Consider the following 15,127-nt stretch of genomic DNA (forward strand, 5'->3'; position numbering starts at 1 on the left):
CCAAGTAGGCCCAGGGGGGGCCAGACTTCATCGGAGGCCCCCCCTCGGTGAAGGAGCGCTTTTCCCCGCCCCACAGGCTGCCATACCGACCTTTCGCGCAGAGTTCCCGTCAGCAGCGACCAGGGGTGAACGGCGGCGGCGGGAGTTTGCTTTCTCAGCGCCGCGGCTCGGCACATCCAGGCCGGAGAATCGGCGGCCCCGCCGATTCCAGTGGCCCGCGGCCGGCGCCGCGTCAAACGCGCCGGCGCAAATGGCGCCGATTCGCCGCACCTCATGGCGCGGTTGCGCCGATTCTCCGGCCCGGCGCAGGGCTCGGAGAAACGCGCCCTATACCTGCTGAATTGTTAGAATCATTGCACCAATGTTAATGATCAGGCAGGGACAGAGAAGGGGTGCAGTTTTGTGAAAACGGATTTCCCTCAGATGCTGCTGAGTTTACAGCATGGGGCTCCCTCCCTCACTGGCTCCCTTTCCAGATTGGAAGGCACCCACTGCCAACTGACCCCACCCCCAATCCTCCCAAGGGTGCCTTTGCTCCCAACCTGCCATTACACTACCCCCCCACCCCACTACTAACTCCCCACCTGCACCACCTGGTGCCTATCTCCATCCAGGCTCCAGAGCTGACTAGTGGAACTTTTTGTCATCTCAGCTGTGGCCACCACTCCTGGTGGCGCCACTGGAACTGCACAGTTGCCAGATTGTCCACCAGTTCTATGAGGCAGGACAGTTTCCTGAGCGAGAGGCAGAAGTCTTGCCTCCGGCCAATTAAAGGTCCTCAGAGTGCCACACATTTTTTATACTCGTCTGAGGACATTTCCATTTTGAGGGAACCTCGTCTGTTCGGATCTACTTCAGCAGCACTCACTTCTCCTAGGGCGCTGCTAAGGCTCCAGAACAGCCTTGCGAACCAGTAATAATTCTGTATGTTGTGGAAAGAACAATTTACAAGCAAGGTGTTTACATGTAACACATAGAAACATATAAAATTCTGACAGGGCTGGACAGACTGGATACAGGGATGTTGTTTCCTCTGGCAGAGAGGCATCTACAGAAAGGAGTCACAATCTCAGGAGGTAGGGTAGATCATTGAGGACCGAGATGAGAAGAAACATCTTCAGTCAAAGGGTGGTGAACCTGTGGAATTCTCTCCCGCAGAAGGCTGTGGAGAAAAAAGTAATTTAATGTATTTAAGAAGCAAATAGACTCTAAAGGCATCAAGGGGGATGGGGAGAGTGCAGCCATATGGCATTGAGACAGAGGATCGGTCATGATCATACTGAGACTCGAAGGGCCGAATGACCTACCCTGCTATTTTCTCTGTTTCTATGCTATGAAGCGCAGTCACTAATCCATGGACAAACACAGCACCCAATTTGTGCATAGAATCATAGAATTTACAGTGCAGAAGGAGGCCATTCGGCCCATCAAGTCTGCACTGGCTCTTGGAAAGAGCACCCAAGCCCACGCCTCCACCCTATCCCCGTAACCCAGTAACCCCACCTAACATTTATGGACAATAAGGGCAATTTATCATGGACAATCATCTAACCTGCACATCTTTGGGCTGTGGGAGGAAACCGGAGCACCCGGAGGAAACCCACGCTGACATGGGGAGAACGTGCAGACTCCGCACAGACAGTGACCCAAGCCTGGGGCCCTGGTGCTGTGAAGCAACTGTGCTAACCACTTTGCTACCGTGCTGCCCCATAATCTCATAAATAACCAATGGTTGAACAGTTAACCTATTTTGATGTCATTGGAGGAGTGTTTCTAGGAAAGCAGCTGTTTCTGAAATGGAGAGCGCGATTTAGCGAGAAAAAAAACGAGTCCCATTTTTGGCGCGAATAGTGGGGTGTTTCTCACCGAGATGACCCCACTATCAAACGTGATTTAGTTTTGTTTGGCTTCAGCGAGGAACATTCCGCTGAGAAACACCCCGCGATTTGCGCCCAAAACGGGACTCTGTTTTTTTTCACGCTAAATCGCGCCCTCCATTTCAGAAACAGCAGCTGCCTGCCGAGGCTGCACTTACCTCACCTCCTGTAATGACAAGCTCAGTTAAATATGTGTTATACCGTCAATTCACTGTGAGACCGTGAGAACGAGTGGACATTAGGCTTTATTATCCATGATCTCTCCTGCCAGAGTCGGCTGTACAAATGAGTGCCACCCACAGGTGGCCGGTCTATATATGGCCCCGGTGAGGGCGGAGCCAACTGGGATTCCAGTACAGTACCTGGAAGTAGACTGTATCATCACTTCCAGGTCATAGGTCACAGCATTATACAGACAGCTCATGCATTAGGTGAATACATTCACCACAATATGTCTGCGCCCAGCTCAGTCGTCAGTGAAGGAAGAGATTGGGGCGCCATTTTATATGCCGCTCCGAACTCTCGACACTCTCAACCACGACCTCTGGACACCACCCAACGTACCTCTTAGGGGGTCCTCGAGCGCTCCCTCACCCCGCCTAGCACCCTGATGGTGCCACCCAGTGGGGGGGCTAGATGAATGAATATGAATGAAAATTGCTTATTGTTACAAGTAGGCTTCAAATGAAGTTACTGTGAAAAGCCCCTAGTCGCCACATTCCGGCGCCTGTTCGGAGAGGCTGGTACGGGAATTGAACCGTGCAGCTGGCCTGCCTTGGTCTGCTTTAAAAGCCAGTGATTTAGCCCTGTGCTAAACCAGCCCCGTGACAAACCAAGTCCCGTCCTTTGAAAAGCGAGCGAGGATGAGGGCCTTCCTGGTCTTCCGGGCATGCCGGACCCTCACCACCTATCCTCCAACCTCAGTCGGGTCCCTCTAATCCGCCCTGAGCTCGTCCTCCAGCCCCTCCTGGTCCGGTTCCTCCTCAGTGCAAGGCGTGCGCAAGGCGAGATGTATGCCATCTATTGCCCCTGGATCTGGAACAACCCGGCAATGGCAGAGAATCCTGCAGTCCAGGCATCTTGGCGGGCCTGGTCCAGGTCAAAGTTTATGTAGTCGGCTGCCCGGGGAAACAGGGCATCCGTGGGTTCAGGGATGCACTTGTGGGCCGTTGGTTGGGAAATGCCACAAAAAGTGGCAATGCCATCTTTGCTCACAGACAAAGAGCCCAGGGGTGCTGGGATTGCTACCCCTGTGCTCGGCTGGGGGTGGGGGACCCCCTGCAGGGGTGGACCACCATAGTAGGGTGGGGGCCAACTAAGAGTGCAATAGTTCCCAGCACCACCATGTCAACCCCTGGATCGCGTGTACCCATTCCGGGGGCAAACCATGTCCCTGCCTGTCTTCCCAACCGACCACCCATAACCCCCAACGACTGCCGAGGCCACTGGCTGTGCGACTGAAGGCTATTGCTAATAGGGAATTGGCAATCGTGGGTAAGTGACCACTTCACACATCCCATGTGGATTCCCGTGGGTAGGCGGGCCATGTAACATGTGGGAGTCATTGCCTAGCATCCCAATCACACCCTGATGCCTGGACGCTGTGCCTGAACACTGCAGGAGGCAACACCACACACGCCAACATCCAAACACACAGGGGATGGGACACAGCTCTGGGGACATGTCCACGGCCGGAGGGTGGGTAGGTGCCACGGGGAGGGGGCTGGAAAGATGGGCCAAGAGTTCGGATGTCGGCCCGCATTGCGGAAGAAATTGACAGACGCATCATACTGGTTGTGCACAAGGGTGTTTAATGTGTTTAATACAAGTCCCCACACTCCCAATGGAGGGCCCCGGCTCATTTGTCGGCACCACATGCACAGCCGTGCCACTCTGTCCCATGTGCTGACTTTGAGACACGGCCTTATCAGAGAGGGGGAACTCGGGGGTGCTGGTGGCCACTCCATTGGACAGGTCTGGATTGGAATTCCGCACCCCCTACTCACGCTCAGTGTCCATCGGGCCCTGGGGTTCACCTTGGGACGGAGAAGCAGCTGGTTCGAGCCCCGGCTGCCCTTGCACCATCGTGTCAACGCCCTCGGCTGATGCTCTTCAGTGACCGGCCCGTGCTCTGCAGCGCCTCGGCAATGCCCACCTGCGACTGGGACAAGCTCCTCAGCGCCTCGGCCATTCCCATCGGAGAGTGGGACATGTTCTGCAGAACCTCATCAAGGTCGGTCTGGTACTGGGTGACATTCCCAGCGAGGCAGACATTCTGCCAAGACCCTCGGCCATGGCCGTCACCGACTGAGCGACGCTTTGGGCACCTTCACTAATGGTGAACCAGGCTCTCCACTGCAGTTTCCACCCTGGCAGTGTTGGCCTCGGTGCCACTCATTGCCGGCGACATCTCCTATTCCCGTAGCCTCTGGGACTCCTCCAAGTGGCAATGGATCTGTTGGAGTGATGCTAACAACCCTCTCTGAATGCCCCGACTGCTTCCTATCATCTCCAACAGCTCCAGGTAACCTGTTCCACAGGCGCAGCATCAGGCTGGGACCCAGCTGGGTCCTAGGATCTAGCAGCCCTCCAACTGCTGTCTCTCCTGGGGGTTCCTGCCTCCACCTGATGTGCATCAGCAGCAGTGTGGTGCTCACCAGATTGTGCCCCAGGAGTCTGTCCACTAACATATCCACCAAGGTGTGTAGGGATGGCAGCTGTTGCGCGACTATAACGGTCGCTCTCCTCCGAAGTGGTCTCCTGGGTGGCAGGAGAGGGTGCCACCAGAATGGGCCGGCAACATTGGCTGGAGGACCTGCAGGAGAATGGACATGTGGTCATTGGGAGAAATGGGTCAGTCAGTAAGGTAATAACAACTCACATTTGACAGGTCCTTTGGGTGGAGCCCGGTGATTCCTCACCTCTGCGGCGTCCGCCAGCTTCCACATGGGTGACCGATCTGTCCTCGGCCATCCCAGTCACCTCCAGGGCACGCTCCTCAAAGTGAGGCTTCTTCTTTTTATATAAACATTTTATTGAGGTATTTATGGTTTTATAACAGTAACAGAAGAAACAATGTACATACAATTATAAACATAGTGCAAAAGTTGCCTTCCTCTCTCACAGGTCCCACCTTTCCTAGCCTCCTATTCTCATCTGGGCCACTGTCATGTGAGCCTGGTGGCTACCTTAAACTGTATCAGGCTGAGCCTGGCACATGTTGTAGACATGTTGACTCAACTCAACGCGTCCGCCCATAGACCATCCTCCAACTCTCAACCTAACTCCTCTTCCCATTTGTGTTTCAGCTCCCCCGCCTGCGTTTCCTCTGACCCCAAAAGCTCCTTATAAATGTCCTAAACCCTCCCTTCTCCCACCCACACTTTGGAAACTACCCTGTCCTGTATCCCCCTTGGTGGTAGGAGCGGGAAGGTTGAGACCTGCCTGCGTAGGAAGTCCTGCGCAGGTACCTAAATTCATTCCCTCCCGTCAGTTCAAATTTCACCTCCAGTTCCCTCAAGCTGGGAAACCTCCCTTCTGTAAACATATCACCCATCCTCTCGATCCCTGCTCTCTGCCACCTCCGGAACCCTCCATCTAACCTCCCTGGGGCAAACCGGTGATTATTGCAAATTGGGGACCAGATCGATGCTCCCTCTACTCCCACATGTCTCCTCCATTGCCCCCAGACTCTCAGGGCCGCGACCACCACGGGGCTGGTGGAGTAGCGTGCCGGCGGCAACAGCAGAGGCGCCGTTACCAATGCCCCCAAACTAGTGCCCGTACAAGATGCCGCCTCTACTCACGCTGCCCAGTAATAATTACTAAAGTTTGTGAGTGCCAGCCCGCCTTCCCCCGGCTGCGCTCCAACATCCCCTTTTTAACTCGCGGGGTCTTACCCGCCCATACAAAGCCCGAGATCACCTTGTTGACCCGTTTAAAAAAGGACCGAGGAATAAAGATGGAGAGACACTGAAAGACAAACAGGAATCTCGGGAAAACCGTCATTTTCACTGTCTGTACGCTCCCAGCTAGTGACAGCGGGAGCACGTCCCACCTCCGAAAATCCCCCTTCATTTGGTCCACTAGTCAGGCCAGATTAAGCTTGTGCAGCCGTTCCCATTCCCAAATCCCCCAGAATTCCCATAATTTCTTCCATCCCTTCCAGTGGGTCCGACACATATAAGAGCAGATCGTCCGCGTATAGCGAGACTCTGTGCTCCACCCCCCCCCCCCCCCCCCCCCCCCCCCGCCCCGGACCAGTCCCTTCCAGCCCTTTGAGGCTCTCAACGCAATTGCCAGCGGTTCTATGGCCAGTGAGAACAACAGCGGGGAGAAGGGGCATCCCTGCCTCGACCCCAGGTGCAGCCTAAAATAGCCCGATGTCAGCCTGTTCGTCCGAACACTCGCCATGGACGCCTGACACAGTCAATGAAGCCCCGCCCAAATCCAAGCCACCCCAATACCCCGCACAGATAATCCCATTCCACCCGGTCAAATGTCTTCTCCGCGTCCATTGCGACCACTACCTCTATGTCCCTACCCTCTGGGGGCATCATGATAACATTCAACAGCCTTCTTATGTTGGCAGCCAATTGCCTCCCCTTATCAAATCCCGCCTGGTCCTCCCCAATCACGTCCGGGACACAGTCCTCAATCCTTGAGGCCAAGATCTTAGCCAACAACTTGGCGTCTACATTTAGTAGGGAGATCGGTCTGTAGGACCCATATAGCTCCGGGTCCTTATCCTGCTTCAGGATCAATGAGATAGTGGCCTCTGGGAGGTGAGGATTCTTAAGTCCAGCACTCCTCCGCCAGTCTGGGCCCTCTCCTGACGATTATCGGAGAGCTTTTCCTGAGGAGACACAGAGGGGACATCATTGGCCACAGGCGTGGTTCACAGTGGTGGGAAGGGGGATGTGAAGGAGGAGGGGGATGGAGGGAGGGTCAGGGGGGCCGCATGGAGAGTTGGGGGTGGATGCTCCCTTGGGGAGGGCGTTGGTGTCTACGCACCCATGCTGCCCGATGTAGATCATTGACCTTTTTTAGGTACTGGAGGCCAGTCCTCCAGGTCACACTCCCCGAGCTCACAGCCACCTTGTCGCAGGCAGCACTGGCTATCCTATGGCTCATCCTCTGGGGCCTTCGGGGGGGACATCCCTCCTGGACTCCGCTGTGTCGAGTTGCCTCCCAGGTCAGCATCTCTGAATCTTGGGGCTGGTCTCCTGGGCGCCATTGTTGCGAGCTGGCTGGGGTTGGCTGAGCAAGTGAAGCTTAGATACTGCTTGACCTTTTTAGCAGTGGGCTGGCGAGCGTGGTCCCGGTGAATCAGCTAGCCAGCCTTCATTTACGGCGAGAAGCCCGTGAGCCCTCGATAAGTGGACCAATTAACGTTGAACAGCGTTGCCGGCCTTGCTGGGTCGAGCACCAGGAAGCTCGTGGCAAGTCCCGTTCGCTGCAACACTTAGAAACATTCTGGAAAATCGCACAGGGTCTGAATCTGAAGAGGAGCTTGAATCCCACACCCTTTCAATTGAAAATTAAAAGTGTTACAAAGTTAAATAAAATGTAACTTGGGAGTCTCATTCTGTAGCCTGTAGAGGAAAGGGTGTGATAGTTTTGCACATTATGAACAGATAAGGAGTGATAAAGAGCGGGATTTACTGGCTGTTCGCGCCACCGCCTCGCCTGCCGAAAAACACATAAATCCCGTCCAATGATATATACGATGAATTGAAAGTAAGAAATAATGCTATACACTATGGAACCCCCCATATGCCCCTTCCCCATATCCCCCTTCCCCCATATACCCCTTCCCCATATCCCCCTTCCCCCATATACCCCTTCCCCATATCCCCCTTCCCCATATCCCCTTCCCCCATATCACCCCTTCCCCCAAATCCCCCTTCCCCCATAGCCCCCCTTCCCCATATCCCCTTCCCCATATCCCCCTTCCCCCATATCCCCCTTCCCCCATATCCCCCTTCCCCCATATCTCCCCTTCCCCCAAATCCCCCCTTCCCCCATATCCCCCTTCCCCCATATCCCTCATATCCCCTTTCCCATATCCCAAGGGGGATATGGGGAAGGGGGATATGGGGGAAGGGGGGATATGGGGGAAGGGGAGACATGGGAGAAGGATATGGAGAAGAGAGGATGTGGGGGGATATTGCGGAAGGGGGATATGGGGGAAGGGGGTATATGGGGGAAGGGATGATATGTGGGGATATGGGGAAAGGGGGGATCTGGGCGAAGGGTGGATCTGGAGGATGGGGGTTATGGGGGTAGGGGGGAAGGGGGGATATGGGGGAAGGGGGGATATGGGGGATATGGGGAAGGGGGATATGGGGAAGGGGGGATGTGGGGGACATGGGGGGATATGGGGGAAGGGGTATATTGGGGAAGGGGAATATGTGGGGATATGGGGAAAGGGGGGATATGGGGAAGGGGGATATGGGGGAAGGGGGATATGGGGGAAGGGGGATAGAGGAAGGAGTATATGGGGGAAGGGGGGATATGGGGAGGGGGGATGTGGGGGAAGGGGGGTGCAGACCGGCCCATCAGGCGGAAGCCGCCCACATCTAGTGCGAGTGCGGTGACACGGGCGGGCCACACCCAGCAACGAAGAGGGCAGCCACAGCAACAGGCCCCTGTCGCAGCCAACCCAGGACACTGACGCACAGGACACCGACATACAGGACCCTAACACACAGGACACCGACGCCCAGGACACTGACGCACACGACACCCACACACAGGGGACGGATGGATAGGAATCACCACTCCTGGGGACCCCGGACTTCGGGTCGGATGAGGAACACGCCATTACGCCACTGCTATCTCCTACACCCTCCACCATCGCAGAGACACTCGCCTCGGTCGGGCACTTTAGCGATGAGGCATCTGGGACACTAACTGGTGTGCACAACACAGCCATCCCGGAACAGCAGGTGGAGGCAGCAGCAGCCGAGGGGCCGGGCGGTCGGACGGCAGCCCGGCGCAGGCAACCATCTGCCGCCCAGACGGGTCCCGGGTTCCTGGAGTTACCACACCCACCCATAGACCGATGCAGACACGGACCAAGGGACGACCGAAGGGGGTGACGGCCAGCTTGCGGCAGCTGCAGACGAAGATGGAGGAGTCCACCCGCGTGCAGGAGCAGGTAGTGGTGCCGGTCATGCGTGCCACCCAGGCTGACACCGCACGGATGGCGTCCGCGGTGGAGGCAATGGGTACGATGGTGTCAGACATGGGTCGCAGTATGTAAGGTGTGGGGATTTCATGGCCCAGGACATGGCTGCCCTCTCACAGGCAGCCATGAGCCAGAGCCAGCAGCAGATCGCAGAGGCACTCAACGCCGTGGCCCAGTCTCTGCAGGCAATGGCCCAGTCTCTGCAGGCCATGGCTGAGGGCATCGGCGCCATTGCCCAGGTGCTCGCCGGCGTCGGCCAGACACAGACAGGGATGACCAACTCCCTGAGCTCCATGGCTGCAAACTTGCAGACCCTTGTTGATGCCAGGGCGGGCCTCCAGGACTGGCAGCGTCAGGTGTTGGGGGCCACGTCGGGTGCTCGGTCCGTTGGCATCCTGACCCATGTAGAGGCCCGGGGGCCATCGGACACCCCGAGGGAGGAAGAGATGCTGGGGCCGGTTCCGGGTCCCCCTGTAGGGGAGGTCCCGGAACACCGTGACACCTCGGACTCCCCCCCTTCCTTCCCAGGTGCAACTGGTGGGCAACGGGCAGGACAGGCTGGCAGCTCACCATCCCAGTCACCCGAGCCGCAGCCTGGCCCATCTAGGCCTGGCCGCCCCAGGAAACGGCCGCCAAAAGGGTCCCTAGTCACAGGGCAGAAATCACAGGCATCCACCTCCAGTTCCGCTGTACCATCTGGGGAACCACATAGACGTAGTCGTAGTGTCCGTAAGGCCAAAACATTAGACAATGAGTAAGTTGGTATGGGTGCAGGGCATAGATTAGTTCTGGGGCGAGAGCACATGTATGAACTGTTTGTTATTAAAATCACTTTCACACCTACAGAAGCTGCCTTTGTGCTCTGTCCGATGCGTGCGGGGGTGGGTGGTGTGAGGTGAGCGCCAGTGGGTGTGTGAGGGGCCTCAGGTGAGTGTGCCCCCCCTCCCCCCCGAGTCGCCCTCACCATCCCCCCGGGCAGACGACGGGACCGTGCGCTGCAGTGTCAAGGCCGCATGCAGAGATGGTCCGGGTGGAGGGTGGGACTGTGGCCATGAGTCAGACATTGTCCAACGATGTAGAGCCCAGAGCTCATGCAGGGCGAGTTGTCATCATCCTCCATGGCCTGCAATAGACACGCTTCCACCGGCGACCGTGTGAGCCCGGCCCGTTGTGCCGCAGGTGGATGTGCAATGGAGGGGTGGTGTACATGCGGGTGGTTGGTGTTGGGTGGGCGGGGGTGAGAGTGGTTAGTGTTGGGTGGGTGGGGTGTGAGGGTGGTAGACTGGTGCCGTAGTATGCAGTCTGAGCCCATATTCGACGATTCACACGCCCCCCTAGTCCGTGAATCGGGCGGCTATCAGCCTGTCCCGTGCCCGCTGGTCCAGCCGGTAACGGTGGGCAGCCTCCCGTCCATGTCCAGCCCGTCTCTCCTGACCATTGCCCCCATCCTCCTCATCTGGGGAGGTCTGCGCCTCGTCTTACTGCTCCTCCCCTTCCCCCTCCTCTGCTGGGCTATGTTGCGCATGACACAGCAGACCACAACGATGTGGCCGATCCTATCTGACGGGTACTGGAGGGCCCCTCCAGAGAGGTCCAGGCACCTGAAGCGCATCTTTAGCAGCCCAGAGCACCACTCTATCGCACCCCTGGACGGTGCATGGGCATCGTTGTAGCGGTTCTCCGCATCAGTCTGTGGCCTCCGTACAGGCGTCATCAGCCATAACCGCGACGAGTAACCCCTGTCACCCAGCAACCAGCCCCTCAGCCGGGGGCGGGGGGGGCTTCCCTCTAACATGGTGGGGATGAAAGATTTCGCCAATACGAATGAGTCATGTACACTGCCCGGGTACCGGGCGCAGAAGTGCAGGAACATCATGCGGTGTTCGCAGACCATCTGAATGTTCATGGAATAGGTCCCCTTCCTATTCGTGAACACAGCCCTGTTATCCGCAGGTGCCCTCACAGCGACGTGCATCACATCGATCGCCCACTGGACCATGGGCATCCCGACCACAATGACATATAGGGCATCTGTCACTGCACGGATGCACCGGTACACTGATGCCTGTGAGATGCCAGACAGGTCCCCACTCGGCGCCTGGAATGACCCCGTAGCATAGATGTTCAGGGCCACTGTAAGCTTGACAGCCACGGGGAGAGGGTGTCCTCCCCCAGTGCCACGCGGTACCAGATTTGCCATCATGTGGAAGATGTGTGCCACGGTTTCCCGGAGTCTACTCCTGCATGCCTGGTCTGTGAGGTCCTGGTACGACCTGGGCGGTACACACAGGGCCTCATCGGGCACCTTGGTCGCCCTGGGACCACCACCACCATCGCCTCCACTTTGTCGTCCTGTCGTGCGGGCGCCCCTCCAGCCTGGGCGACTGCCAGCTGCCTCCCTGCGGCACGCTCCTCTGCGGCAGCCTCCGCCGCCTCCCTGGCACGCTCCTGCTCCAGCTCCCCCAGGGCAACAGGTAGAAGTGCGGCTCCTGCCACGGCGGCCAACATCGCTGGGTGATGACCAAACATAACCGGCCTGCAGGGGGTAGGGGGTGGGGGGGGGTGATAGACGACATGTCACCATTGCCCATACTACCCCCCCCCCCTCCTGCAGCCAGGTGCCATGGTCTGCATGGTCGTGACTGTTGCCAGCTGGCACATGGCCAGGTGGACCACCCCCCCCCCCCCCCGGGCCATGCAGCACCCCCAAACCCCTCACCCCTCTCCTCCACGGCACGCATCCTCCCCAACCCCGCCCTCCCTCCTCCCCGGCACGCAGCCTCCCCAACCTCTCCCCCCTCTCCTCCCCGGCACGCACCCTCCTCCCCGGCACGCAGCCTCCCCAACCCCTCCCTCCTCTCCTCCCCAGCACGCACCCGCCCCAAACCCCCCTCCCTCTCCTCCCCGGCACGCATCCTCCCCAACCCGCCCCCCCTCCTCCCCGGCACGCAGCCTCCCCAACCTCTCCCCCCTCTTCTCCCCGGCACGCACACTCCCCAAACCCCCCTCCCTCTCCTTCCCGGCACACACCGTCCCCAACCCCCCTCCTCCCCGGCACACGCCCTCCCCAAACACCCCCCTCCTCCCCGGCATGCACCCTCTCTATCACGCAGCCTGTCCATCACGCACCCTCTCCAACCCCCCCTCCCCTTCCCAGCCCCTCCCCTCCTCCAGCCCTTCTCTCCCCCAGGCCATCCCTCCCCCCAGTCCCTCCCTCCCTCCTCCCCCCTCAGCCTCTCCACCTCCCTCCCCCCAGCCCCACCCTCCCCCACCAACTCCTCCCTCCTCCCCAGCCCCCCCCCCCCCCCCCCCCCACGGCACGCACACTCCAACGGCTCCTGCGACCCCCCCAACCACCTGCGGGTGTGCCGTCACTTCTCCGGTGGCCGCCCCACACCGACCCCCACTTCCGCCGTTAAATAGGTGGTTTGATTTATGCCAGTGTGACCCATGGTCACGTCGGCGGGACTTCGGCCCATCCGGCCTGGAGAATTGGGGAGGTCCCGGGGCCCGTTGCCAGTCCTCGACATTCTCCGAGGCGCACGGCGCGATTCACGACAACGGGATTTTGGGGGGCCGGAGAATATCTTGGAGTGGCCGGACGGGGTTTATGCCCCCCCCCCGGCGATTCTCCGACCCGCCGTTGGTCGGAGAATCCGGCCCCTTATTCGTTAAGAAGATTTGCTGTGAGTCCCAGATGCACTGTTGCTATTGACAAAGGGTCATCTGAACTTGAACCGTTCGCTCTTTTCTCTCCCTACAGATGCTGCCAGACCTGCTGAGATTTTCCAGCATTTTCCCTTTTGGTTTCAGATTCCTACATCCACAGTAATTTGCTTTCATTCACTGTTGCTCGTGTTGTACTGTTATTTTATTTTATTATTTTTTTTATTCTACATTTTCACATTTCCTTCAAAAATTTACACCCCACCCACAGACAGTAAACGGTAACAAATACAAAATCAATACCAATGATCCCATCCTCCCACCACCCCAAACAACGGCCCACCTGTCAATATATGCATCCAATAAAACAAACCCTCCCACGGTGGAAACAGAAAACAAAGGAGAAAAAGAAAAAGGAGTCCGGGACCGCCCATGGTCACCATTGACCTAGAGACCACTCCCCCCCCCCCCCCCCCCCCCCTACACTCAACGCCATCCAGCCTCTGAAAGAGTACCGTACATGATACCCAAGAGTTGTACACCCCCCCCCCCCCACCCCCACCCCCCGCCAAGTCTCCAGCTCCTCCCGTCCACTGCCTCTTGTAAAACTCCTCCTCCCAACCTCGGTTCCTTCCCCCCAACTTTCCACCCCGGCTAGACCACTCGGACCTTGTTCTGCCAGGCTCCGATGGCCACAGCCCCTCCCCCCACCTCACTCCCGTTCACTGGCTGGCTTAAACCGGCCAGCGTGGAGGCCCCCGCCCGGGTCCCTTTCCCACTTGCCCGGCCCTCGGAAAGCCCAAAGATCCCCTTTTAGCACACAAACCCCGCCTATCCACCTACACCCCAAAGAACCCTCATTTCGAGTGCAAGTCCCGTCCCTTCCCTTGTCCAAATATATACCACATTGGCTCCTTTAGTCTCTACACCCGCGCGCAGTGATACAAAAAAGAAGAAAATACAATCATGAGGTTACATCGGCACATGGCCATTTCTCAATTTCTCAGTTCTGCCACAGTCCTTCTGCCTTCGCAAACTCCTCCGCTGCTTCCGCCGTTCCAAAATAAAAGTCCCTGAGCTTATAAGTCACCCTCAGCTTCGCTGGATATACAATGCCGCACTGCACCTTGCTAATGTACAGTGCCCTCTTCACCCGGTTGAAGGTAGCCCGCCTCCTCGCCAGCTCCACTGTAAAGTCCTGGTATACACGTATACCAGCTCCAGCCCACTGCTCCACCCGCTTCTGCTTGGCCCAGCTCAGGACCTTCTCCTTCACACTGTACCTACGGAAGCACAGAGTCACTGCCCTTGGCGGCTCACTCACCTTTGGTACAGGCCTCCACGACCGATGAGCCCGATCCAGTTCATTTCGGGAGGGATCCTCCCCCTCCCCCAATAGTTTCGCCAGCATCGCGGCAAAATACTCAGTCGGCTTCAGCCCTTCAACTCCTTCGGGCAGCCCCACAATCCTCAAATTCTGTCGCCTGGATCTGTTTTCCAGGTCTTCCATTTTTCCTCGCAGATCCTTGTTAATGTCCATCACCTTCCGCATCTCCTTCCCCATCGAGGCAAGTTGATCACCGTGCTGCAATAACGTCTCCTCCACTTCCTTCAGCGCCTCCCCTTGCTCTCGCACCTCCGCCACTGCGCTCGCCACCGCCGTCATCACCGGGGAAATCGCCTCCTCCACCAGCGCACTCAAAACCTCCCTCATCTCCTTCCTCACCGTCTCCATGCATTTTTCAATCTGCGCCAACTGCTTTTGGAATTCCGCAGCCATCGCCTTAGTTATTTCTTCAGCCGTAAGCACTGCGGCCTCCCCTGGTGCTCCAGCCTCCATTTTCTTTACTGACCCCGCGGTGACCTTTCCACTCCCCAACGGACTTTCAGACGCTTTTTTCACGGCCGTTTCTTTGCTGGTCTTCGACATTCTTCTCCTCTGTGATGTCTCCCGACTTTTACTGCCTTCGCTGGCCCTAGGACCGGGCGTTAACCCCCGACAATGCCTTTCCCGAACGGGAGCCCTCCAACGCGCTGCTGCCTGAAGTCTGTTGTACTGTTATTAACTCACACTTTCAACAACTCAGGAAAACCATTTCTGAGTTGAAGAGTGCAGGAGAAAGTCTAACACATGGCACATGCTGCAAGTTGCCCTTCTCCAGTATGATCTGACCTAATGTTTCAGCATAGTTTACAATTTAATTGCAAAACACCTTAAAGAAAAGGTTGTCCCTTTTCTTTCTTTAGATATATGATGAACAATTCATTGGAACACATTCCGAGCATCTGTACAGTACTGCCAGAACTGAATTGGCTGTAAGTATGAGAATACATAGAAGCACCTTATATAATGTTAAATACTGTTTGAGAACGACATGACAGTGCTGCATGC

At 57.3% G+C, this 15,127-nt stretch overlaps 1 protein-coding gene across 1 annotated transcript in view; it reads left to right on the forward strand.

Moving 5' to 3' along the window:
* rxfp2l (relaxin family peptide receptor 2, like) overlaps positions 1-15,127 on the forward strand; it is a 158,946-nt gene that overhangs the window by 73,937 nt on the left and 69,882 nt on the right. Inside the window, exon 9 of the mRNA XM_072505814.1 lies at positions 14,983-15,051. Coding sequence (XP_072361915.1) covers positions 14,983-15,051 — 69 coding nt within the window. The remainder of the gene's footprint in view (positions 1-14,982; positions 15,052-15,127) is intronic.

Source organism: Scyliorhinus torazame, chromosome 5 (assembly GCF_047496885.1).
Source record: "Scyliorhinus torazame isolate Kashiwa2021f chromosome 5, sScyTor2.1, whole genome shotgun sequence".
Taxonomy (NCBI): domain Eukaryota; kingdom Metazoa; phylum Chordata; class Chondrichthyes; order Carcharhiniformes; family Scyliorhinidae; genus Scyliorhinus; species Scyliorhinus torazame.